The following is a 26,328-nucleotide window of genomic DNA, read 5'->3' on the forward strand; positions in this document are numbered from 1 at the left end:
TGTGACAGGAACCACCCCCCCCCCCCCAATTAATCAAACCAAGTCTGCATCCCTGAGAGGGGAGATGTTTTCTTGTTGTTGTTGTTGTTGTTGTCATCTGTGTTCTGTTTACTAACTCCTTATTGGACTTTGGGAAACAGTTATCAACATTTTCTGACATTTTACAAACAAAACAACAAATTGAATAATGGAAAGAATGATCAAAAGATCAATCAATAGTGAAAATAATCGTTACAGAAAAGACTTGAAAAAGTGTTCCAAAAATAACAAGCAAACAAACAAACAAAAAGGAAAAAAAGTGCAGCAAAAGTCAAGAATATTAATATAAAGGACAAAAATTTACAATGAAAATCTGAAAATATGAAACATACCGATTGTAAAATATATGTATTTATTTTGTAATAAAAAATAAAAAACACTGTACAGTGTTTGAAGTGAAGGAACTGGACTGAATGGTCTGAAAATAAAATCAAACAATATAAACAATAAAGTGACATTGGGTCAATACAATACTGACAAAAGCAAAAGTGCTGGTGACAATCAAATCAATACAAAACTGATGTGGAGCAGGTTGACCTACACAGACATTTAAACACCATCAAAAGAAAAAAAACAACAACCACAACAAACAAACAAAAATTATTGCTTAAACGGGGGATTTAAACAATAATAAAAATAAAAAAACAATGTAACAAATACATAAATGATACATTAATAAACAGAAAGCAAAGGCTTTGTAAATGAGGGAGATAAGTAAAGATGTAATAAAATGAGCAGACACACAAAGGTCACGTGTTTCAGGGTGTCTTGTTGTCATTAGTGAGTCGACAGCGCCCCCTGTGGTTGAGGTGTGTTATGACACCTCGATCCCGGAAGAGCTGCGGTTGTTTTTCCTGCTGCCTGATTGATTTGTCTCCACTTCCTGATCTGGTCTCGTTCCTCCTCTGAGTCTGTCTGTTGTTCTGTGAGGAAGATGATGGCTGATGATCTTCATCAGTGTGAAGCTGCGCGCTTCTTTCAAAGGTACAAACTGATGAGATGAAACGACGTTTAAAGACGTTTTCTGGTTTTTACTTTCACTTTCACAGTTAATATTATACAAAATGTACTTTTTCGCGGTTTTGAGATCAGCTGATCAAAACCTCTTGGCTGTTCCTCAGATCAGACTCAAAACTAAAGGGTGACTGATTAATGTTTTATTATTTTTAAGAACATATGTTTATCTATCTGCTCTAAATGCTTTTTAAAAAATGATTCACTGTGTGTGTGTGTGTGTGTGTGTGTGTGTGTGTGTGTGTAAGCTTGAAAAGTGCTATATAATTATCTATCTGCTCTAAATGATTTTTAAAAAATGTTTCAGTGTGTGTGTGTGTAAACTTGAAAAGTGCTATATAAATGAAATTATTATTATTATTATTATTTTGCGGACCTTTGCACAGACTACTCTGATATGAGGACAGTCCTCTCTGTCCCTCTGTTACAGGATGAGTTCAACTGAAGTTTCAGAGCTCAACAGAGACAGATGCCGTTGAACATCTTTTCATCACAAAGTTTATTACTTCCTGTGCATTTATTTTCTTTCATCAAAAAAGTTAAATCTATGATTAAAATTATCTTCCTGCTGTACTTCAGTCACCAGCTGAGTAAGTAACTGATTAAGTTTAGCCTTGGGAGTAATGGATTACATGTAACAGGGTTACTTTTTTGGTGAAAGTTAAAATTGTGATGCAAAAATGATAATTCTACAAACCAAGAATCATATTACCGTAACTGTCACAATAATCACAATAATCTCAAGAAAACATTAAATCAAAGGCAACTGGACTTGTTTATATGTCTGTAAAGACGTGGAAGATGTGTCAGACTAGTCTGAGCTAGTCTGACACGTCTTCACAGTCATATAAACAAGTCCAGTTGCCTTTGATTTAATACTTTCTTGAGATTACAATGACCTGGATGAATGAGAACTTTCACAAACAAATAATCACAATAATATATATGTTTTTTTTTCCCATATTGTGCAGCTCCAGAGGGCATCAGGCTTGGGGAGTAATGGATTACTTGTAATTGGATTACTTGTAATTGGATTATACAATCTGGATATGCAAAGGTAACTGTATTCCATTAAATTAAAAAAGATATAACCAAGGGTGCCCCTGTGGCTCAGTTGGTAGAGCGTGTGCACCGTGTATTGAGGCTGCCAGTCCTCTGCAGTGGCTGCTGGTTTGACTCCTGCCTGCGGCCAATTCTGTAATTTCAGCTTCTTAAATGTGAATATTTTCTGGTTTCTTTCTCTGTCAGTGACTCTGCTCCTCTTAGCTCTCCTATAATTTAAACTCCAGGCCATTTTTCAGTATATTATTGTTTGGGCTCTGATGTGTCACACATCACATGATAAAACCATAAGGAATTGTTAATAATTTTTAAACATTGATTTTTCACACGTTCTGCATCATTTTTCCAGGTGTTTGATTGTCGGAGGCTGCTGATGTAAACACTATGTCTAAAGGTTGGTTCACAGGTCTCATGTTCAGAATCTGACTGATGATTATTTCCTCGTTTTCCACCTGAAATTTTGAGCAGCTTTTTCTTAAATCAATGAAAGTTTTTTATCTTTAAAGTGCTGTCATCAAATTAAAACAAAACCAGAAAGACTGCAATCCAAAGCTGCAGATTGTTATTATTATTTTAATAAAAGGTGAAACAGCATCATAATAAAGTCCTGTGGTGCTGCAGAGATGTTTTCATCCACAAGTTTTGTTCACCAGATCTGAGAAAAAGAACATTTGTTTGGTTCAGACCCCAACAAATATCACATCATCATGATGTTAATAATTTTATTTTTTTAGTTAAAGTTTAAGGTGTAATGCAAAAATGATCATTCCCACGACTCCCCACTCCACTGTTGTTGTTGTTGTTGTTTGTTTGTTTTTTTGCTCAATTTAGATTTTTTACTTTTTCTGAAATATATCATGCTGCATTTTTATCTCCAAACTAAAAACTGGGTCATTTTTGTGTCTTTTTTTTTCTTCTTCAGTGGTGTTTGTGGATGAACAGCGAGTCCGGCTGGTCCTGGAGCAGATGAGGGCGTTTTTCAGTGGAGTTGATGGAAAAGAGCTCGTCCATAAAATTCTGATCAAACATGAACCAAATTTAAACGATGAGCTCAAGACGACGTGCAAGACGGTCGAGGATGACGTCAAAGTGAGTAAAAAATAAAAAGTTTTCAAAAATTTGGCGTTTGGTCAATCACGTCTCTGTTGTTCAAACAGCGTTGCCCTGGCAACACGGCGAACTTCGATGCTGTTAGTGTTTGGTCTGTGTATCTTACATCATCCAGCAGGCAGTCAAGACATCACTGGAGGAAAAGCTCATTGAGACACTTAAAGATTTAAGTGACAAGGAATTTGAGGAATTCAGAGATGTCCTGCAGCAGATGGACATGAAGGGCGGCCGCCCGAGAATCCCACAACACCGAATGAAGACGTCTCACAGAGCTGAAATAGTGGAGCTGATGGTGGAGGTCTACCAGCGACAGTCTGTGGAGGTGACCAGGGAGATTTTAAAGAAGATGAATAAGAGACATCTGGTGCTCAGGCTGTCACACATCAGCTCAGGATCCAAAGGTCAGATAAATGTTTGAAAAAAAAACAACAGCAGGAACCCTGCAGGAACCCTGCAGGAACTGCAGGGCAGCAGGGCGAGCTAAACATCGTAAACTGACGATAACAAGTGATTATGGGTCCTCCACTGTCAGTTGATCAGCTGTTTATAACTCTGTCAGTTGTCTGTTGATGTAAAGTTCAGCCTGTTGTCCTGAAAACAAAAAGCCCACTGCTCTGAAAATACACACTCTGTCTCACTGCTGCCAAACTCCATTAACATTTTACTCAATTTAACAGTAATAAACATCTACTCCTACAAAATATAATAATGATCTTTTATGACTCATAAACAGACACTGACTCAGTCAGAGAACATTCGGCATTATTTAACTCTAATTAACATGAAACGGGCAAACAAAAACAGTTGTTCTGGCCCGTAGTAGCAGCCATCACAACACAAGAAGATTTTACACATTCATGTTTTATTCAAGAGTCAAATCTGACTGTTGTTGTTTGGAGTCTGATTTAGAATCAGTCAGTCAGGATTCATTTTCTGTTTTCTCTCCTCAGACAAGTGTGAGTCCAAATTGTTCCAGGAGGTGAGTAATGTCACATCACACACACTTTACACAAGACAGCTTTCACTGACATCACGTGATGTACGTAACATAAGGTAGTTACTGTAACCTCAAACGTGGTCTAATCCTAAACCAAACCAAACTGCAACCATTTCACAACGTTAATCAAGGCTGTAAGTCTTTCTGGCTGAATCACAATGAAATCAGTCATGCTGTGCTGTGAACACATGAACGCAAGCAGAAGGTCTTTACGTTACTTTAAAAATGTAGTCTGATACAGTTACTGATCACTTGTTAAAACATGTAATCAGTAACCTAACCCAAGTATCACAATATTGAAGTAATGTAACTTGATTACTGGTGAGATTGTTTAGTCCAATATGGTGTTTTATGTTTAAGGTTACTGGTTGTTTGTCCAGATATTTCTTCCTTTGTTATGTGGGAATGCATGGTAAGATTAATAGGAGTAATGACGCACATTTAAATGTAGTTTGTTAAGTAGTGTATGTTATTCACACTTCACTCAAACTTAAAGTCAACTGACATAAACACCACCGACAGACCCAAAATATGTTTCAGTATTGACAGCTTAGCTAGCTAACTGGATTTCTGTGTCGCTAGTGTTAGCGGTTGGTCAATGTGGCTAACATTAGCAGTTGGTCTAATGTTAGCGGTTAACCTTTCTAGCTAACATTAGCAATTATTCTGTTTAACTAACATTAGCAGTTGGTCTAATGTTAGCGGTAGGTCTGTGTAGCTAACATTAGAGATTGATCTTTGTAGCTAATGTTAGCAGTTGGTCTACTGTTAGCGGTTAGCCTGTTTAACTAACATTAGCAGTTGGTCTAATGTGAGCGGTAGGTCTGTGTAGCTGACATTAGAGATTGATCTTTGTAGCTAATGTTAGCAGTTGGTCTACTGTTAGCGGTTAGCCTGTTTAACTAACATTAGCAGTTGGTCTAATGTGAGCGGTAGGTCTGTGTAGCTAACATTAGAGATTGATCTTTGTAGCTAATGTTAGCAGTTGGTCTACTGTTAGCGGTTAGCCTGTTTAACTAACATTAGCAGTTGGTCTAATGTGAGCGGTAGGTCTGTGTAGCTGACATTAGAGATTGATCTTTGTAGCTAACGTTAGTGTTTGGCCTGTTTATCTTACATCATCCAGCAGGGAGTCAAGACATCACTGGAGGAAACGCTCATTTATATACTTAAAGATTTAAGTGACAAGGAATTTGAGGAATTCAGAGATGTCCTGCAGCAGATGGACATGAAGGGCGGCCGCCCGAGAATCCCACAACACCGAATGAAGACGTCTCACAGAGCTGAAATAGTGGAGCTGATGGTGGAGGTCTACCAGCGACAGTCTGTGGAGGTGACCAGGGAGATTTTAAAGAAGATGAATAAGAGACATCTGGTGCTCAGGCTGTCACACATCAGCTCAGGATCCAAAGGTCAGATAAATGTTTGAAAAAAAAACAACAGCAGGAACCCTGCAGGAACTGCAGGGCAGCAGGGCGAGCTAAACATCGTAAACTGACGATAACAAGTGATTATGGGTCCTCCACTGTCAGTTGATCAGCTGTTTATAACTCTGTCAGTTGTCTGTTGATGTAAAGTTCAGCCTGTTGTCCTGAAAACAAAAAGCCCACTGCTCTGAAAATACACACTCTGTCTCACTGCTGCCAAACTCCATTAACATTTTACTCAATTTAACAGTAATAAACATCTACTCCTACAAAATATAATAATGATCTTTTATGACTCATAAACAGACACTGACTCAGTCAGAGAACATTCGGCATTATTTAACTCTAATTAACATGAAACGGGCAAACAAAAACAGTTGTTCTGGCCCGTAGTAGCAGCCATCACAACACAAGAAGATTTTACACATTCATGTTTTATTCAAGAGTCAAATCTGACTGTTGTTGTTTGGAGTCTGATTTAGAATCAGTCAGTCAGGATTCATTTTCTGTTTTCTCTCCTCAGACAAGTGTGAGTCCAAATTGTTCCAGGAGGTGAGTAATGTCACATCACACACACTTTACACAAGACAGCTTTCACTGACATCACGTGATGTACGTAACATAAGGTAGTTACTGTAACCTCAAACGTGGTCTAATCCTAAACCAAACCAAACTGCAACCATTTCACAACGTTAATCAAGGCTGTAAGTCTTTCTGGCTGAATCACAATGAAATCAGTCATGCTGTGCTGTGAACACATGAACGCAAGCAGAAGGTCTTTACGTTACTTTAAAAATGTAGTCTGATACAGTTACTGATCACTTGTTAAAACATGTAATCAGTAACCTAACCCAAGTATCACAATATTGAAGTAATGTAACTTGATTACTGGTGAGATTGTTTAGTCCAATATGGTGTTTTATGTTTAAGGTTATTGGTTGTTTGTCCAGATATTTCTTCCTTTGTTATGTGGGAATGCATGGTAAGATTAATAGGAGTAATGACGCACATTTAAATGTAGTTTGTTAAGTAGTGTATGTTATTCACACTTCACTCAAACTTAAAGTCAACTGACATAAACACCACCGACAGACCCAAAATATGTTTCAGTATTGACAGCTTAGCTAGCTAACTGAATTTCTGTGTCGCTAGTGTTAGCAGTTGGTCAATGTAGCTAACATTAGCAGTTGGTCTAATGTTAGCGGTAGGTCTGTGTAGCTGACATTAGAGATTGATCTTTGTAGCTAACGTTAGTGTTTGGCCTGTTTATCTTACATCATCCAACAGGGAGTCAAGACATCACTGGAGGAAAAGCTCATTGAGACACTTAAAGATTTAAGTGACAAGGAATTTGAGGAATTCAGAGATGTCCTGCAGCAGATGGACATGAAGGGCGGCCGCCCGAGAATCCCACAACACCGAATGAAGACGTCTCACAGAGCTGAAATAGTGGAGCTGATGGTGGAGGTCTACCAGCGACAGTCTGTGGAGGTGACCAGGGAGATTTTAAAGAAGATGAATAAGAGACATCTGGTGCTCAGGCTGTCACACATCAGCTCAGGATCCAAAGGTCAGATGGAGAAAAAGTACCAAAACTATTCTCATATCATCTGGTTGCATTATTTTGTTTAATAAATCTCTTAGTTTTTTCTTCATTCAAAATACATGTCGACCAGGGGTCTGTATCCTCAGCGTTCAAAAGAGACATTTTTGTTCAAAAAATGTCTGTATTGAGCTGCAATTATGAAATTCTCTCTTTTTTCCCTTAAAACGTTTCTTTTTTTTTAATTTGGCCCAGCTGATGGAGACTTAAGAAGAGATGCCACTGTCAAATTTAAAGGAAAAGGTACGGAGACACAGACACGGGCTGTGACACACATTTTATTATTATTATTACATCTTTTCTTTAATGTGGTGTTCAGACATTTAGAGAATGTAAGGATCACTTAAATTTCACCTTCAAATTTTGAGTTTCCTTAACTTGTTCATTTTCCAAGTGTAGACGTGTGATAAAAGAAAATTAAAATGAAAAAAATGACTTTTCATCTCAGGCATCCTTCAGGTCAAATGTGTCATATACTGGTTTATAAACAAACACCTGCAAAACTACCATTCCCATCAACCTCAGCTATACTCTGTTGTGCTACTGATTGCATTTTAAACCAAGATGATGAAGAGAGCAGACATTACACCGTCCCTCCACATCTTACATCATCACAACATCACACATGTACGTTTTAATGAACCGACTCAGTGTTTTGTTTTATTATTCATTATGTTTTTGTTTTTACAAATACAGATTTGAGAGTGAGCTCCAAAAACATTTTTGTTTTTGTGGAATACGTCCCAGCTGCTCCTCTTCATCTGCAAATAAAGCAAATTTACTTTGAGTTTTTGTAATCATGAGGGTTTTTTTATGAGGTTACTCAGAACTTTTAATGACTTATACAAAAAACACAACTTTCACAATTTTCAGTTGTTCCTGCAATTTAATTGCAACCAATGTCTAAAAACATTGCATCATGCATCGTAACTTGTTTTTAGAAGAGCTGCCATGACATCAGACATTTTAGGTCCCAGCAGTCCCAAAGACAGCCGGTGATGTCCTGATTAACATCAGTATGTTGGTGTGCTCATGTTAAGCTTTAGCGGAAAGTACCGCCCACCACCCCGTCTACATCCTAAATAATAAAACATATTTTCTCATATATCAATGTAACTTTTTTTTTAAAATCCTGTGTCTTCAGAAGGGCCTTCAAGTAGCTTGGAGCTTCAGGGTTGTGGAAGCATTAAGGTAAACCCTTTTATTTGTTCATTTGTTTAGTTTGTCATTTGGTTCTGTGAATTTTCCACTTGTTTGCGTCACTGATTGTTTTCTGCAGCAGGACTGCAGGGACTGGATCAAACTTAATCCTGAAATGGACCCTACAGATCCAGATGAGGCTACCTCTTACAGGTAAAGGTTTAGAAGGTTCAGAACATTTTGTTGTCTTTTTTATTCAAAACATTTTGTTTTCTCCATGTTTGGTGTTTCACCACTCAGCCTCCAGTCTGGAGCCGGAGCCTTTGAATGCAGAGTCTCTGGGTTGCGTTGGGTCTGTAAGGAAAAGGTCACCTTTAAATACAAGTTCTGCTCTTTGGACGAACCGATGCTGCGGGTCAAACGCATGGAGTTCGTTCCTGCAGGTCCTCTGATGGACGTTACAGTCATCGCTGGACAGTTTGATGAAGTGTACCTACCTCACTGGATCCACATCGGTACGAGGACATGAAGAAAATAATAACGTGCAAATGTTTCAAATTTATGACTCATTGTGCGTGTTTGTGTTTTGTGCAGAAGACAACCCTACAATAACGGACAAGTTTGCGGTCTTAACCGTCCACGACTGTGGAGACGTTGTGGAAAAAGTGTCTGAAGTCACTTCGTCCCATGTCAAGTTATCCGAACCAAGTTTCTCTCTAAAAATGGTTCTGGTTAAAGCTGGCTTGTCGGTGGGAATAAACTGCAAGGTGTTAATATATAAGACCAACACTGCATTCTTGACTCTCCACGTTTATCTGATCCCACATGATCCTGGTCTACAACAGGTTACTGCATATCTTACTGTCACCAATACCACTCAGTTTAAGACACACAAAGGCACCACAAGTAAACTGATAAATACACAACACTGACAATAATGTTCTGTAACCTCGCAGTAACTCTGTGTCTTTTTACAGGAGCTGGACAGGAGGAATTTATCCAGAGGATACACAGAGATCAAGAAGCCGTATCCAGAGAAACCTCTGACAATGAATGATCGTTTCATCTTGAAGGCAGATTCGGATGCTGCAGAAATCTATCCTGAGGTTCGGTTCCAACTGTTTTTAAACCTACAGGAGCAAGTTCCACGTAGAAGGACACGACGGAACAGTGTCGAGCAGTCGCATCACGACACGTAGAACTTTTACAAGTTTAACTACATTTCCCAGCAGCGTGGTTGGAACGTCACTGTTATCCGAATCCACCAACTTTTCAGGAGCTTCACTCTTTTATTCATCAAATAGTTTGGTAGAGTTTGAGCAAGCTGGGGAGGCAATTACAGCTTACATTATTTATCATGATTTATCACACTTTACATTTAAATTTTACATGTTACGTCTTTGTGATGTTACTAACATCAGGTCACAGATCGTGTTGTGAGCAGTTTCATGTAGGAACTACTTTCTCTCCAGTAGAGGGAAAGTAGTTCTGGTTGATTCTACTGCAGAAAGAAAAAAAGTTCCTACATGAAACATCAATCTAAAGTGAGCACTGAGGCTTGAAGTGTGAACGTTGTCCAGAAGCCTGTAATGTGAGTGGAAATAACCTCCACAGTTTTCTTAACCTCATTTAAAAACATGAGAAGAAGAAAAAAAAGGTGATATTCTGGTGACACAAAGCCAAACTTCCCTCCGTCTCCTTTGTTTTGTCTTTTCTTTCAGAGACTGATGCTCAGATACGACAGCAGTGACCCAAATTTCTTTGAGGTGTTCATTGAAAATCCAAAGACAAACTTCAAGCTCAAGCTCAGACAAGAAGATGAGCATCAACCAATATGGAGCTGTGACATTCGAAAAAGTCAGTTTTGATTCATTCTGTGAGAGTTTTTCTCCGCTGCCTTTGATTGTGTTGAATTAAAGATTCATCATTAGTGAAGCAGATGAAGGCGGTAAATATTGTCTTTATTCTTTTTTCAGATGAATACCAAACCACTAAAGGTAAGACATTTCTTAAATATTCATCTTTAAGATTTTGGATAGTTATTCCCAAACACTGGGTTGGGACCCTCAGGTGGGTCACAGGAGATTTTATTTGGGTCCCTTAATAAATTACAAAGACTGAAGAAGACGAGTCACTGCCAACATTTAGAGGAAAAGGCTCTGAGACACAGATGTGGGCTGTGACACACAGTATCAGGGACAAAATGTTCAAACCTTTAATTTGGTATATAGGTTATATATATTTATTGTGACTGTGAGAATCACTTTACACTGTATACAAAAACATTGTTCATACTCAATAGCCCAACTCAAACTTTTTGACTTTTGAAATAAACTTTAAAAAGTTTTGCTGACCTTTAGTGCTAATCTTTAGTGGAGATGATTTACTTTTCTTCTTTGGATAAACTTGAGTCTTTGAGTTGCAGACCTTCGTATTAGGATCACATTTAAGAAGCTGAAATCAGAGAATTTGGCCATTTTTTTAATAAAAAGAACTGATTAACTGATCATCACAAGAGATGCGATAAATCTAATAGTGGATTAATAACAGATGCAACTTGCAACTTTTGTTGTTGTGTTTAATATGTTGTTTGGTTTATTAGTTTGTCCAGCTGTTCCTCAAATATATCCATCATCTGATTATGTCTTTTTTTTTTACCTGTATCCAGATTATGTAATCTGTTACTCCCCAAGGCTGGTAATCTGATTGTAATTTCATCATTTTGATCATCATTTTATCAGATTTTAACACCGTGTCTTCCTTTTATTGCAGCTGAAGAGACAGATGAAGACTCTGCACAACCTGGTTGCAGCTACAGTGAGTTTTTATTTCCATTTTTTTCCAACTGCAGAAAATTATTATTATTTTTTTTAATTAAAAAAGAGTGAGTTCTTTTGGAATTTCACATTAAGCTTTATTCTTTACTGTGGAGCTGTCACATCACACTAAAAGTGAACTTTGAGATTTGCACCTATTTTTCAAATGACAAGACTGTGACAGAATTAATCATTTGATTGTTAAATGAGAATATTTTTAGTTTCTTTGCTCCTCTCTGACTGTAAACTGAATATCTTTGAGTTGTTTTCTGTCTCTCCTCAGGCGAACACTTTGTGGATGAACATCAGATTCAGCTGAAAAACCGGGTGAGCAACGTTGGGATCATTTTGGATGAGCTTCTTCACGAACGAGTCATCAGTCAGGAGAGTTTTAACACAATCAGGGCTCTGCCGACCTCTCAGGCACAGATGAGGGAGCTCTACTCTGGGCCCCTGAAGGCAAGTACAAGCTGCAAAGACATCTTCTACAAAATCCTCAAGAAAAATGAGCCGTATCTCATCGCTGATCTCAAGAAGAAGAAATAAATGTTCTGGTGAAACCGTTTTTTCAGACCACTGAACACTGCTGTTACAGCCTCAGTAACAGACTGGGACTTGAGTCTGGACAAAACTCAGCCAGACACAGCAAAAAGCCAGGGGCAGAAGTAAATAATTACAAATACTAGCTAGCTTAGCTCTTATCCCGCCTCTCTTCCTGTGGTGATCGTGGTCCAGCTGGTCTGGCTGGGTGACCCGTCCCTGCGCTTCCTTTTCCCACGTTAATGAGTGTATTTCTGTCATCTATCATGTAGATATACCTGCTGCATTTCACCATCTGACCAATGTTTGCTGAGATGTAAGCTAGCTTTAGCCTCAGTCTGTTAGCATTAATGTTATATCATGTACGCAGCTGTTAGCCAACTTACATAAACACTTTCACAGGGTTCTTGTTTTAAAACGTGTCAGATGGAAACATTAAAACATCAGCTGGAGACTCTCAGCTGACTCAAGTCCAGTTAGCATTAGCATTAGCTTACATCAGTCAGTTACACTTATGAAATTTGATTGTGTCATTATTGTCAGCTGGAAATGAGAATCTACTTTAAAGAATCACGGACCTCGAGTTTCAACAGTTACTCACACTTCTGATGTTCAACCTGCTGCTGTTATCACTGTAAACTGAATAAATGCAGTGCCAGAATGAAAAGTTTGGCAGGTGTAGCAACAGTATCAAAGGAAGGCGGGGCTTAGCAATGGGTCAAGTGAGTACAAGTTGTATAAACACACAAACCTTTCATCTGCAGTTTGGTAGCCAATCAGGTGATCTGATCACAAACTGAACAATGAAACCCAAGAGATATGGACAAAAAACGAATTAATATTTAATCGAAATGTCACTAATTACGCTGAATTTGACATTGTTTTGTCTGGCAGAGCCACTTTTTGAATATGGAAAATTAAACTCAATTAAAATGAGAAAAAAAATTATTAAAAAAATAATAAGGGGAAAAGTGTTTTGTATCTTATAAATTAGTTAAAATTAGTTTTTAACTGCTGGTTAAAGAAAACAAAATTTGCAGCTCTAGTTTGGAGATGTGAATGTTACATCAACAGTTAAAAGTAACTAATACTCTGAGTACTACTTTTTGGGATTGTGCTTTGTACTTATACTTGAGTATTTTTCTAACACCACTGCAACTCTAACTTGTAACTGAGTAATATTTTAGCAATGTAACAGCACTTGTAATTGAGTACAGGTTTTCAGTACTCTTTACACCACTGGAAATGACCCACAGATTTCATGGTATGTATCTGATATAATTCACAGATGTCAGGCAAGTAAATGCAAGTAGATACTTGAAATTAATTTCTAAGAAATATAAATTATATAATTTCGTAATTACCACATATTTACCATGAAATTATGGGACCAAAGTAATAGTCTGAATAATTTTTGCGATGAATGTTTCTTGCATGAGGCTCATTGGCAGGACGTCCTGCCTCGATCATTAAATTGTTTGATTTTGATGACATGAGGTTTAAAACCACATCAGCAAATATTTATCAGACAATCGTTTTAAGAAATGAATAGAGGATCTCACCGGACATGTACTGAGTGTGTCTTCATGTGTTTTAATGTATGATTATGAATGCATGTAAAGTGGGTTTAAACTGTCATTCATGTCAAATTCTGTATAATTAAAGATATTTTTATCTTGTATTTTTTATCAGTTTTGTTGCATGTATGATAATAATTTTACTTTGGAGGGCCAATAAAGATGTTTTCTATTTTGGAATTTATAATAAAACCTTATGATTTCTATTTGTGGTTCTTACATTTTGAGTGAACGAAGTGCATGAAGAAAGTATAATAATGATTTTTTAAAAAGTCTTCGCTGTCAGAAAATTAATTTTAGACTCTGTGTGTCTGTCAAAATCTTTTTTCACACATGACTTAGAAGAACATACTTTTTTTTTTTTTTACCGACCAGCTACCTCAGTTTGTAGCATTTTATTTATTTTAAAATGAGTGACAGGCACCAGCCTTGTTGAGGCCTGTGGGATTTAAATTAAAACCCAAAATATCTACATTATCTGACCTTTGATAAAGAAAAAAATGAATTTTTCATTTCAAAGACATCCTGACTGATTTTTCCAAATGCACACATTTGTTTATTAGCTGTTGATTTTCAAAAGGCACAATTTATATTAAATCTCCCAGAAGCTTCAGTAGAATTGACACTAAAGTCTGCAGTAAAAATGTTCTTCATTGATTTTTATTTTCGTTGGGTGTATGTGTGACTACTGTATGCATGTAAATAACTGTATAATAATAATAAAGCAATACGCTTTATTTTATTTTGTTTTATATATTTATCCTCGAGATGAGAGCAGCCTGTCCAGGTTCTTTGCTCCTGCAACCTGTGTTTGTGTGAAAACGGCAAAATTCTGAGGATTTTACAAGTTTGAACATAAAATAAGAAAATCATGTCACTGTTTAAGTCTCAGGAGGCCAAATCCTCTGAGCAGTCCGCTGAACAGTTATGAGGGGCTGAAACTAACAGTTATTTTAGAATAAGCAATTAGCTGTTTGGTCCATAAAATGTAAGAAAATGAGGAAAAATGTTGATCAAAGTCGAAGATGACATCCTCAAATGTCTTGTTTTGTCCACAACTCAAATATATTCAGTTTACTGTCAGAGAGGAGGAAAGAAACAAGAAAATATTCACATTTAAGAAGCTGAACTCAGAGGATTGGGACTTTTATAAAATGACTCAAAACTATTGCTCAGTTATCAAAAAAGCTGGCAATTAATTTCATAATTGATAAATCAGTTAATTGATGCAGCTCCACAATTATTCTGTCTGCTGATGATCAGCATTGATACATTGACAACATTAAAGAAAAGATGGATCCTTTCAGGTGATGTATTTTCCACGTGTCACGTTTTTTTTTATATATCGTTGAGAATTTATTTTACTGTTTTGGTGCAGTTGAACCAAACTTAATTCTAAAAACAGCTGTTTTATGGTAGGAACTTTGTTTTTTACAGTAAAAACTTTAGTTCCGTCACCACTGAGACTCTTTTCTGATTCACTTCAATCTACAGATACAATCGGCTGACGTCACTTCCTCATTAACATCATTAATTAACCTGTGATGAAGAGTTTGTGACAGACACACACACTAACTGGCTGTCTTCACAGTGCGTTTTCAGTTAAAAGTGGGCGTGGTCGTAGGATGTGACGTAGCTGCTGTCATCCATTCTTATTCTAAATTTAATTATCTTAATGTATATATATTTTTTTGATTAATAATTCTTATCAACAAGCACCGAGTATACATTGTACCGTATACGAAATAACAGAAGGGCCAAATATTAAAAACGTTATATAAAAATATACATTAATTAAAAGTCTTTTAGTTAGTAGAAAAAGAAATAAACTTCACATAATGAACAAGATGTTTTTTATGCATGTGTGTGTATCATGAGGAAACTACAACTGATTTTAATTATCTTTTTAATTTATCTTTCTGCATGACATTTATTTTTCAGACACGACCTGTTTGACTGCTCGTCTGCTGTGGGCTTTTATTTTGAAGATGCTCACCGGATGTAGTTAGAGCTAGCTACAATGAGCCGCTGTGAGGACGCTAGTTGGTGTCTACTCTCTGTCAGTAGGTTTCTACTCTTTTTACTGTGTTCTAGTGGCGTCTACATGTACAACATTAATATAAGTATGGATAATAAAATATGTGGAGGTTAATGTGTGAAACGGTGTCGCTCACAGGGTTTTATTTCCGCTGAACGAAGCCTGTCGGGGTAAATTTAATGTTAGCTAAAGTTAGCTGGTGATGTTTGTTGACAGTTCAGGTTTCGGTCTGATCACACTCAGTTACATATTCAGCAGGTGTTAAAATGACATTAAAACCAACAAAGACTATCAGTAAGTTAATGTTGTGCATTAAAAGACGAGGCTGATTTATTTATATGGCACATTTCATACACTAAGTGCTTCAGTACACAGATAGAAACACAGCAATCAAAAGCACAGAGTAATAAATTAAGCTAAAAAACATTTTATTTAAAGAAAAGTAATTGATAGTATTAATAATGTCAGTTTTGGGCAGGGATGGGAGTACAGTAAATAATTACCTGTTTAAAAAAAGTAGTAATGCAATCCAAGTGTCACAATATTAAAGTAACTTGATTACTTTTCTGTTACTTTTGGATTACTCCAATATAAAATAGTATAAATTGTTTAACATAATAAAGAGTTTTTAGGGCCGCAGCTTTTACTGTCAGAGAGGAGGAAAGAAACCAGAAAATATTCACATTTAAGAAGCTGGAATTAGAGAATTTGGACTTTTTTAAATTAAAAAATGACTCAAAACGATGAATCGATTAATTAATCCTGTCACAATCTTGTAAATTGAGGAATAGATCCAAACTTGTGAAAACAGGTGGAGCACACAGACATATGTCCGATCATAAAGGTTGCAGACACCTGTGCTAATACATTCAAATGCTGAACAGCTTTTCTTTTTTTCATGTGTCTTCACTTAGTATTTCAGCACAGTTTCAGATAAAGATTTATTTAAATACAGTGGTGTTGGCGTAGGATTATTTCTGACTTGTGATACAAACATTTCTAGTACGTGATGTAAAGTCTAAAAGGCAAAAATAATTGAGAAAGGATAGATGTAACCAATGAAAACGGCCGCAGTCGCACTCATCAGCACCATATTTAAATGACTTTGCAGTCACCTGTTCTTGTCTGTGTCTTCCAGCTCAGGTGAGGTGAGGTGGCAGCATGGACAAAGTGAGGAGGATCCTGGTGTATGTTTGTAAGGACCGAGCTGCCCCACAACGAGCTCAGTTTGTTCAGGTCAGTGCAGACAGAGGTTTGAGAAAATCTTAGATTTAAGGCAAAACATTTCAAATTTTACAGTAAATATCACCATGAAACTTTATTTACAATTCTTACATTTTAAATACACAAATGAGGCATTATCTAATGTAACTTTTGGTGCATTTAGGAGAAATCTACTGATACAAATAGACAGAGTAAAATAAGCACTTTGTATTTTTGATACTTTCTGTTTTCTAGTCTGAAAACAGATTTGTTATTGAAGTTCAAAATGTCACAGTTGCCATCGTCATACTAATATAGCAAAGAGATTTTTATTTATTTATTATTTATTGCTATTATTTATGTATTTATGTATGTCATGAAGTTATACCTGAAATCTGTTTGTCTTCTTCTTCTGTGGTCAGAGTATAACGGGTCACTTCAGTGATGGTGGAGGTGATCAGGTGGAGGTGAACTGGTCTCTGGAGAAAAACCAGTTTGTCCTTTACAGAGGAGACAAAGGACGAGGGACACCTCTGAAGGTCAGACACAAAATGTTCATCCCTCTGTCTTTAATATTTACTTTCTGTCTTCAATTTGAATTTGAATTTTCATTTATCATAGGTCTACACTGTAAAAACAAAAAAAGTTGAGACAACTCAAAATTTCAAGGCAACATATTACAATAGATTTTTTAGTTCTGTTTTGAAAAAACTGATGATGAAGTTTGTTAAAACCATTTAATTTATAGGCACCAAAACAATGACAAATCAGGTGCACACAGCTTACTGTGACCAACTTTTTGAAATATTTTTTAATTTATAAAACTCAAAGATTCAAGTTTATCTAAAGAAGTAAATCATCACTGGCAAAACTTTTAAAAATTGATTTGAAAAGTCAAAAAGTTTGAGCTGGGATCAAAACTCTAAAATCCATTGTAGTACTTTGCCTTGAAATATTGAGTTGTCTCAACTATCTTTTTTACAGTGTAAAGTAATAGTTACAACTGTAAAAAATAAGCAGCTTATACACCAAATGACAGAAAAAGTTCAATATTTTTTCAACTAAAATTTGTGACATAACCATCATCTGTGGCTCGGCACCTTTTCCTCAAAATTGTGGTGGTGACTTGAATCTCCATCAGCTGTGGAGGCCAAATAAAAAAGCTTAAAAGCTTGACAGACGTAGCAACAGTAACTAAGGAGGGCGGGGCTTAGCGAAGTGTCAGTTAAAATACTGATGACCTATTCTGAGTTTGTTGTCCTTTCCTCTCCTAGAGGCCCGCCTTCTGTCCCATCAAACACCTGTCGGTCACGGAGGCAGCTGCGATCCCATCGGACGTTCAGCAGCGAGGAGTAGATGTGGGTGTGGCCATCATCCTGCAGACAGCCAATCAGAGAGTGCTGCTGACACGCAGGGCAAAGGAGCTTCGGATATTTCCCAATGTCTGGGTTCCTCCAGGTCTGACACTTACTGACTGATTGTTTAAAAGGGCATTTGCATCGTGGGAAATGTAGGCTTGTAGGAGTGTTTTTGAAGTTTAATGTCTGGCGCTTAGATTGCTGTTACTGCAGCTCTCTGGAAGTTTAATAAGTGGAGTCGCCCGTATTTAAAACACACATACACAGACCTCTTCAGGAGTATTTATGTGTTTATAAGACTCATGTTCTCTGGCTTTGTTTTTTTCCAGGCGGCCATCTTGAGCCAGATGAGACGGTAAATAATTTTCTGTGTCTGAATTTTGATTTTGTGTGACTTTTTCCACAGTGTTTCTTCTTCTTAACTAAATATAAAATGTAATCCACACCAGAATAAACCTTTTTATTGTGTGTGTGTGTGTGTGTGTGTGTGTGTGTGTGTGTGTGTGTAGCTGCTGGATGCAGGCCTCAGAGAGTTAAAGGAGGAAACTGGACTCAAACTGGAACCTGAGGAAGTTTCTCCAAAGATACTGGGACTCTGGGAGGTGAGACAGCATTTTTTGTCTTCATAGAATTTGTTTTTCCTTTTAACTCGGGAGGTTAATGATTAATCATGAATCGATCAATAACTGTTAGGAATTGAACCAATTAAAAATGTATTAATTGATTCAGTAGTGTAGAAATGGCAGTTGTTGTGCCTCATGTGCTGAATAAAGAAACTTAAAACTTCAACTTAAAATGAAAAAAGAGAAAGAAACGAGTGTAAATGATGAAAAAATGAGAAAAAAAGTTTTATATCTTATTCATTATTAATTGATTAATTGATTGTCAGCATTTTCAACTACTGGTTAAGGAAAATGCACAAAATTTAAAGAAACACAGAAATAAAAGGTATAAGAAATTTAAATAAATAAAAGAAACGTGTATTACTACTATATAGAACAATACAGAAATAGAAGGTGTAAACATATGTAAAAAAGAGCATTATTATTAAATACAACAATTTATAAAAAATAGAAATAAGGGGTGTCAAAATATGTAAATAACAAAATATACAACAGTAGTACAGTTTTAAAGTTGAATTATTGCACAAATAACCATATAGTCTGGTCAGCATTGCACGTATGACAATATAAATTAAATCTAAATGATAATTAGCTTCTGATGAGTTGAACATATCAGTGACTAATGAAAGAGTAGCTTCTGACAGCAGTGAAATAAGTCCAGATCAGTTTATATATTCTATTGATGATTTTATTTGATTTTTGAATGTTTTAAACTAAATTCTTACATGTTGTACCTTTTTTTTTTGAAAACTTGTCAATCTACCAGCTTTGGAAGGTTTTTTTTTTTTCCAGTTCAGCTTTAATAAACATATTGATGAAACTCTGTCTCCTTGTCTGTCTGTCTGTCTGTCCCTCAGTCAGTGTATCCGCCCATGCTGTCCAGAGGACTTCCTCAGAGACATCACGTAGTCATCTACATGCTGCTGCACTCGTCCCTGTCTCACCTGGAGCTGCAGGTACTCTGTGACTGTGGGAACTCCCAGCGTGAGCTCTGTGACTTCTGGGTGGACGTTTCTGACAGCTTTCATCATGCTGCATGTCGTGTCCTCAGTAGTCTTCCTCTGCGGTTGTCCCCCTTTCTGCAGGCCTCTCTGAACCCGTCTCCTGCTGAGGTCAGCGCCTGCCTGTGGGCCGACAGCCGCCTGGTCGGAGCCATCGTGTCCGCTGTGGACGGAGAGGACGCTGAGGTTGGACAAGACAACCTGCCGAGCAGCATCAGGTACCGCAGACGTCCAATGTTTTAAATGAAAATAAGACTGAAACAGTCAGAAATGTCAAAAGATGTTGAAAAATTAATCCTGTCACAGTCTTGTGAAAACAGGTGGAGCACACGGACGTCCATGTGCTCCACCTGTTTTCACATGTTTAGACCTTTTATTCAACTAGTGATCAATCTGGCAATAATTTGCCCACTAATCGATTAGTTGTTTGGTCCATAAAACGTTTCCCAGAGTCCAAGATGTGACCTCTGACCTCCTGCTGTGTTTCCAGTGTGTCTCAGGTTTCCACAGGAGGAGCTCTGAGTGACTCCACGCTGCCTGTGACAGTGTTCATCAGCCGGGCACCGGTCAGCGGGCCGGACGTAGAGCGGGTCAGCACCGGGACCAAGTTCGCCTTGGAGCTGTGGCTGAAGAGCCTGGAGGCCCCCGACCTCTGACCCTCTGACCTCTGACCCGGCCACCCTGCAGGCATCAGGAGGGGCAGTTCTGGATCAGAGAAATGACTCTGACTTTATATTTTGTACTTTCAATACTTATTTTTCATTGCTGATCTCCAATTGAAAACGTACACATACATGGTGGGTTTTTAATTGGCTGATTTCATTGTTTATAAACTCAATATAATAAAATTTGACTAATAAATTAAGAAAAATGACTAGAATAACACTTGTGACAGTGTACTGTCAGCTGTATGGCAGCATTTACATGTAAGAAAGTGAAACCAGTGTTGTGAATGCTGGACGATTAAAGGCTGACGCTAAAACTGCATTGTTTCACTAAGAATTTAAATATGTTTTTATATTATACTGGTAAACAAAACAAAAAAATTATTATTTTTTTTTAATCAACCTCCAGTTATCTTTTAAACAATATGAAATACTCTGCAAGAGGTAACAAATTGCCTGATATATATGTGTATATCTACATATTTTTTTGCAAAATGCATGTTAAAATGTCTTACATATAGCTCCACATCATTTAATATTCAAGAATTCATGAAAATGCAAATATGCAATGCAAACTAGCTGCACCTGTTTCTCCTTTGTTTTGCTAGGTAATCCTGCTAACTAGCTACATCAGGCTTCTCCATTTGCCTGGGTTTCACCACTAATGATATGTATTGCACCGCCCCCTCAATTTACAGGATTGGTTCTTGAAGTTTATGACATCATATACCCAGCCTGACTGACACTGTCCTTGCTCACTGAGACACAGGCATTTATTTACCCCAGCTATACTGTAGCTCCCTTTAACCAAGCCACACATTTCCTTTTGATAACTAACATAACAATTAGCTAATGTTTTCTTCCATTCACTGAGCCTCCCCTCAAACTGTTGCTGTACAGTGGTGTTCTTATGAAACTACACTGCTGGAGGATAAGGTAAGCTGACCAGTCTGCCACAGAATGTGTAGCTCTAAATCATAAAGTTTGTAATTTAACCGGCAGTTATCGTGTTAGCTTAGTTCTCCAGGCAGCTAACTTGTTATGTAGCTTTAAGCTAGCAGTGATGGCGGGAAGAGAGTGACAACAAAGAAACAAAATGGCGTCTCATCAGAAAGTGCAGCGGGACCGTCCACCTCTGTGAAATACTGAATAATCGAGGTAAGGAAAACACTGTGTGTTCAGTCTGCTGCGTGAGGGCTAAATGCGTCTCTTTCTTGTTGTACCGTCGTACATGTACAGACAAAAGTGACATTTCGACTGAAATATTTTAGGTATTTTTAGACAATGGACTGTTCTTTCACAAGTCTACGAGTGATTTATGATTTTTAATTTGTGATGAAGTTCTCCAAGTTAATCTAATCTAATCTAATCTAGTAGGAGAAACTCGTCACCTTGCACCCGAATGGCATTCGTTTGTAACTTGTTTTTTTAAGGAGCCTAACGGTGTTTTCTTGAGAAGGTTAGCGCGGTCATGGCGACGGGGGTCTTATGGCAGCCATCTTGAATTGATGTCAAGCCATACAACATACAAACATAGAAAGACAAATTGCTCCACTTTTTCGTACAATTTTGACACCATGAATCAAACGAAAGGCCAACGACATGGTAAAACCACTGTTTACGTGAAAATAGGGGAACAACACATTTCAGGCTCGTTCCTGTTTAAAAATGGCTGTTTGATTTTGCAGTGATTTCCTGCTGCAGCCAAATCAAACTAACTTATTCTTATGCATTTGCAAGGTGATTATATGGATGTAAATAAAGAATATGGATTGAAAGTCAGACAGTATGAACTTGACGTTTTAAAATGTGGAATAAAAGTTTGAAAATAGAATTACAGTAATAGAAAATGAAATGAAAGTCTGACGATGTTGAACAAAAGTCTGAGAATCTGTTTGGACCTAGTTTTCAAATCCTTCCAGTAACAATTATTTTCCGTATCAATTAATCTGTCTACCATTTCATTCATCAATCAATCAGTTGTTTGGTCCATGAAATGTCAAAAAATATTGATCAGAGTCCAAGATCACGTCCTCAGATGTCTTGTTTTGTCCACAACTCAAAGATACTCAGTTTACTGTCAGAGAGGAGGAAAGAAACCAGGAAATATTTACATTTAAGAAGCTGAAATCAGAGAATTTTGACTTTTTTTGTTTCTTAAAAATGACCCCAAACTTTTAATTGTTTAATTAATCCTGTCACAATCTTGTCCATTGAGAAATAAATCCAAAAATAGCTGAAATCAGAGAATTCTGACTTCCCCTAAATGACTCAAACCAATCAATTGATTATCAGAATACTTGGTGATTAATTTAATTATTGATTAATAATTTATCAGTTGATTAAAAAAAATATAATATAGAATTTAAGTTGTTTTTTTTTTCAGTAGCTTGTGACTATCAGTCATACCAGACATTATTACTACACTATAAAAATAAGACATACCTTTTTAAAAAAAAAAAAATTGCTTCTTGCACCTGGAGGAGACAAGGAGACATATTTACTGAATGAAAAGCAGCCCTCGAGTTTTCACCAGCAGGTGGCAGCACAGATCGGATTTTAAGATCTTCAGTCCAGGTTTTTTACATGAGATGATGAATGCTGAGCTGCTTCATCAGTGATGGGAGAAATATTCAGGTTAAAGTACCAATACCACACTGTGAAAATACTCTTCAGTAAGAGTATGTGAAATGTAGTTAAAGTATTAAAGTAAAAGTACTCAGTGCTGTAAAATGTACTCTGTGACTGTTGTACTTTTATATCTGATCTCATTAGATGATTGTGGCTCAGTTGATAATGTAAAAGTAGGTTTTTTTTGAACTATTAATTTAAATTTTTAAATTAATCTGCTGATTATTTTCTCCATTAATTTATCGATTGATTGGTTTGTAAAGATTATGATAGTCGTGAGAAATGCTGTCGCAATGAGCCAGAAGCCAGTGTTACTTCAAACAATAAATAATAAATAAGTACATAAGATTAATTTCTGTAAGTCACATTTTTCTATTCTTCCTGTTTTACTTTATTTTTAAGCCTAAATAAGAAAAACTAGTACAATCAGTGACGAAATGTAGTGTGAGTTTATGGTGCTGGACATTTAATCACAGCCATCAAGAGCTGCTCAGTATTTTAAAGAAACTTTCTAAATGAGGGAAAACTTCTTATAAATGATGTAAATGTTCAGACACATTCCAGACGTATTAATTCTGCTGTTTGTGAACTCGTGTCTCTCTCTGCAGACTGAAGCAGCTTCACACCTTCAGCCAACACAAGAAGAATCAGCAGTGACGTCAGTTTGGGTCCGAACCGAAGCTGCTGAGTCACGGCTGATGTTTGTGGAGGTCAGTGTGTGAGGCCTGTACGTTTCTCCAACACACTGAACTTTATGACTTCATGTAGATGAGATCTATGAGGTGGCTCCTCCATTCACCTCAGGATGAACAGCCTCTCAACGGTCAAATGAGTAGAAACAATACAGGATTTAATACATTTCTGTTTATTAGTGAGAGAACAGAACAGACCTGAGGGAGCAATAAAAACCCATGGATATATTCTGAATAGAAAGTGTACCCTAAAAAATAACATATATCACATACAGAATTATATAAAATAAAATCTGTAACCTTAAAAAAAATAAAACCTAGAGCCTAAAAAAAGAAAATCTGTAGCCTAAATCTATATCTTAAAAATAAAATATGTAGCCTAAAATATGAATCTATAGCATAAAAATAAACCTGCAGGTAATTTTTCTAAAAGAAAATAAAATCTGATGCCTACAAAAATCAAATATAGCCTAGAAAATAGTAAGCCTAAATCTGTAAGCCTAAAAAATAAAATCTGTATCCTAAAGGAAATCTATACCCCCAAATAAAAATTGTATCCTAAAAACTAAATTGTCCCGCCTAAAAAAAAAACAAAAAAAACAAAAACAAGAACTCTGTTGCTTGATAATAAATCTGTAGCCTAAAAATAAATTGTAGAAAAAAGTCAAATTTATGGCATAAAATAAATATATCTGTAGACTAAAAAATAAAATATAGCCTTGAAAATAAATTATATGGCCTAAATAATAAAATCTATAGCTTTAAAATCTAGAGCCTAAAAACTAAAATGTGTAGTCTGAAAAGTGTCACATTTGAAGGAGGATGGGATGAAAGAGAATTAACAGAATGAGAAGCAGTCAGTCAGAGTTTCTATCATCAAACTGTTTTTGTCCCGGTTTGAAACTTAATATAATAATAATAACAAGAGGGGAAATCTTAAAAGTTGATAGATACATAATAATTCTTTTGATGCAGCATTTTCCCCAGCTGAGTTTTCTGATTTCTGCATTGGTCATTTTTATAATTTAATAGTGATAATTTAAAATTGATAATATTACATAACAGAGCCCCAACCTGAAGGTTTCTCTATGTGATTGTGTGACGGCAGCATAAGTCTGAGCTGCGTTCAGGACAGGAAATGAATCATATTAATCAAACATTAAAAAGATCCGAGCCCGGTGACTCCACAGAAACTGACAATATTTGTTCTGTTGCTGTTTGACCGTTCCAAGTCTTTCCTGTACCAGTTATTGTCTTTACAATAACAGTTATTTTCTTTATCGATTAATCTGTCGACCATTTCCTCCATCAGTCAATTAGGTGTTTGGTCCATAAGATGTCAGAAAAAGATGACGTCCTCAAATGTCTTGTTTTGTCCACATCTCACAGATATTCAGTTTACTGTCAGAGAGGAGGAAAGAAACCAGAAAATATTCCCATTTAAGAAGCTGAAATCACAGAATTTTTACTTTTTTTTTCTTAAAGACTCAAACTAATCAATTGTTTATCAAAATAATTGGTGATTAATTTAATAATCGATTAATCGTTGCAGCTCTAAAATTCATGTGCTGATGAATAAATAATTGCAGCTAAATAATAGATAATTGTAGGCCTTTGTTCTTACTGGTTTCCCGTCAAACTGATCAGTATGACATGAAAAGGGTATTAAGTTTTCAGTTGACCTGAAGCCCCGCCCCCTCACAGGCCCCAGGTGAAAGCAGTGAAATCAAAAAGTCTAAGTCAACAGCTGAGCCCTGGCGCCTGTCAAACACTGATTGGTGTTCCCTTTGATAACAAACACACACCTGAGTCACACCTCAGCTGTAACTGATCACCTGTCAGGTGATTTCCTCACAGTTCTGTTCGTCATCAAGATGCCCCGCCTCTCTGTACAGTTTACTGAGCGGCGTCTGTCTCTGTCTGTTTTCACAGGTTTCTGAGGAGACGTATTAAAGCATCATTTAATCACAGCACGCCAGAGTGGGTGGAGCAAGCGGCGACCTTCACAGCTGACTGTGATTGGCTGAAGCACCTGTCAATCAAGGTACACGCCCAAAAAACTGAACTATTTTATGTTTTGTTTCTTCAACTTTCTGTTTTATCGCTTAGCTTTCATTTACCACTAGAGGCTATTTTAAATGTGAGTAGCAAGTCTCCTGATTGGTTCACACAGTGATGAACAAACTATTTTTAAAAACAGGATTATGGGTAACCTGTGTGACGGAGCTTAGTGGGGTTTGTTAGCTAGTTAGCTGCTATGAGTCAGGCTAAAGACAATTAAGACAGAGGTCTAACAGATACTTGTTGGAGCAGGAAGCTGCAGGATTTTTTTCCCTGTCATGGCAAAAAAAAAAAAGTTACTTGAAACTGTTACCCAAAAACTGTTAGCTTTTCATGAACACCAGCTCTGCCGTGAAGAAATTGGAGGTTCAATATTTGTTAAAGGGATAGTTCACCCAAAAATGAAATTTCAGTCATTATCTACTCACCCTCATGTTGACTGAAGGTCGGGTTTATTTTTTTAGTAGGCAAAACACTGCTGGAGTGAATGGTGACCAGTTTTCAAATGTAAAGAAACAACAGAATAAAATCATAAAATGCCTCCATGCTGCTCGTCTGGTGTAATCCAAGTCTCCTAAAGCGCCAATAAGCCAAGCTGACTGGAAAAATATTATTTGCTCCATGTTTTTTAATCCTGAATCTTCACTGTAGATCTTTAGCTTGGAGCCACGTTCACGTGCACGCTGTCTGAACTGTGTGTGTGTGTGTGTGTGTGTGTGTGTGTGTGTGTG

At 36.8% G+C, this 26,328-nt stretch overlaps 2 protein-coding genes across 12 annotated transcripts; both read left to right on the forward strand.

Annotated features, from left to right (window-relative positions):
• The first annotated feature begins 874 nt into the window (after positions 1 to 874).
• Positions 875 to 13,531, forward strand: LOC146322013 (NACHT, LRR and PYD domains-containing protein 1b allele 3-like). Of its 11 annotated transcripts, none has more exons than XM_084727353.1 (18): positions 875 to 1,023; positions 2,465 to 2,509; positions 3,038 to 3,204; positions 3,341 to 3,626; positions 4,176 to 4,204; positions 5,349 to 5,634; positions 6,173 to 6,201; positions 6,937 to 7,219; positions 7,448 to 7,495; positions 8,397 to 8,443; positions 8,532 to 8,605; positions 8,693 to 8,907; positions 8,987 to 9,237; positions 9,370 to 9,498; positions 10,114 to 10,249; positions 10,369 to 10,462; positions 11,165 to 11,209; positions 11,492 to 11,583. In XM_084727353.1, exons 2-17 carry the CDS (start codon positions 2,500 to 2,502, stop codon positions 11,166 to 11,168), a joined length of 2,088 nt encoding a protein of 695 aa, XP_084583479.1. In that variant the 5' UTR covers positions 875 to 1,023; positions 2,465 to 2,499; the 3' UTR covers positions 11,169 to 11,209; positions 11,492 to 11,583. The 11 variants fall into 11 exon arrangements, with proteins under 11 accessions (XP_084583479.1, XP_084583476.1, XP_084583481.1 ...); XM_084727345.1 differs by having other exon boundaries at positions 876 to 1,023; positions 10,369 to 10,389; positions 11,492 to 13,531; XM_084727347.1 differs by having other exon boundaries at positions 876 to 1,023; positions 8,535 to 8,605; positions 10,369 to 10,389; positions 11,492 to 13,531.
• A 1,803-nt stretch (positions 13,532 to 15,334) lies between these two features.
• Positions 15,335 to 20,251, forward strand: nudt17 (nudix (nucleoside diphosphate linked moiety X)-type motif 17). Its single transcript, XM_084727379.1, has 9 exons — positions 15,335 to 15,388; positions 16,502 to 16,599; positions 16,989 to 17,105; positions 17,841 to 18,024; positions 18,254 to 18,279; positions 18,434 to 18,526; positions 19,405 to 19,503; positions 19,633 to 19,766; positions 20,039 to 20,251. The coding sequence occupies exons 2-9, from the start codon at positions 16,525 to 16,527 to the stop codon at positions 20,202 to 20,204; spliced, it is 894 nt and encodes a 297-aa protein (XP_084583505.1). The 5' UTR covers positions 15,335 to 15,388; positions 16,502 to 16,524; the 3' UTR covers positions 20,205 to 20,251.
• The last annotated feature ends 6,077 nt before the right edge of the window (positions 20,252 to 26,328 follow it).

Source organism: Lutjanus erythropterus, chromosome 9, assembly GCF_056507025.1.
Source record: "Lutjanus erythropterus isolate fLutEry1 chromosome 9, fLutEry1.hap2, whole genome shotgun sequence".
Lineage (NCBI taxonomy): Eukaryota > Metazoa > Chordata > Actinopteri > Lutjaniformes > Lutjanidae > Lutjanus > Lutjanus erythropterus.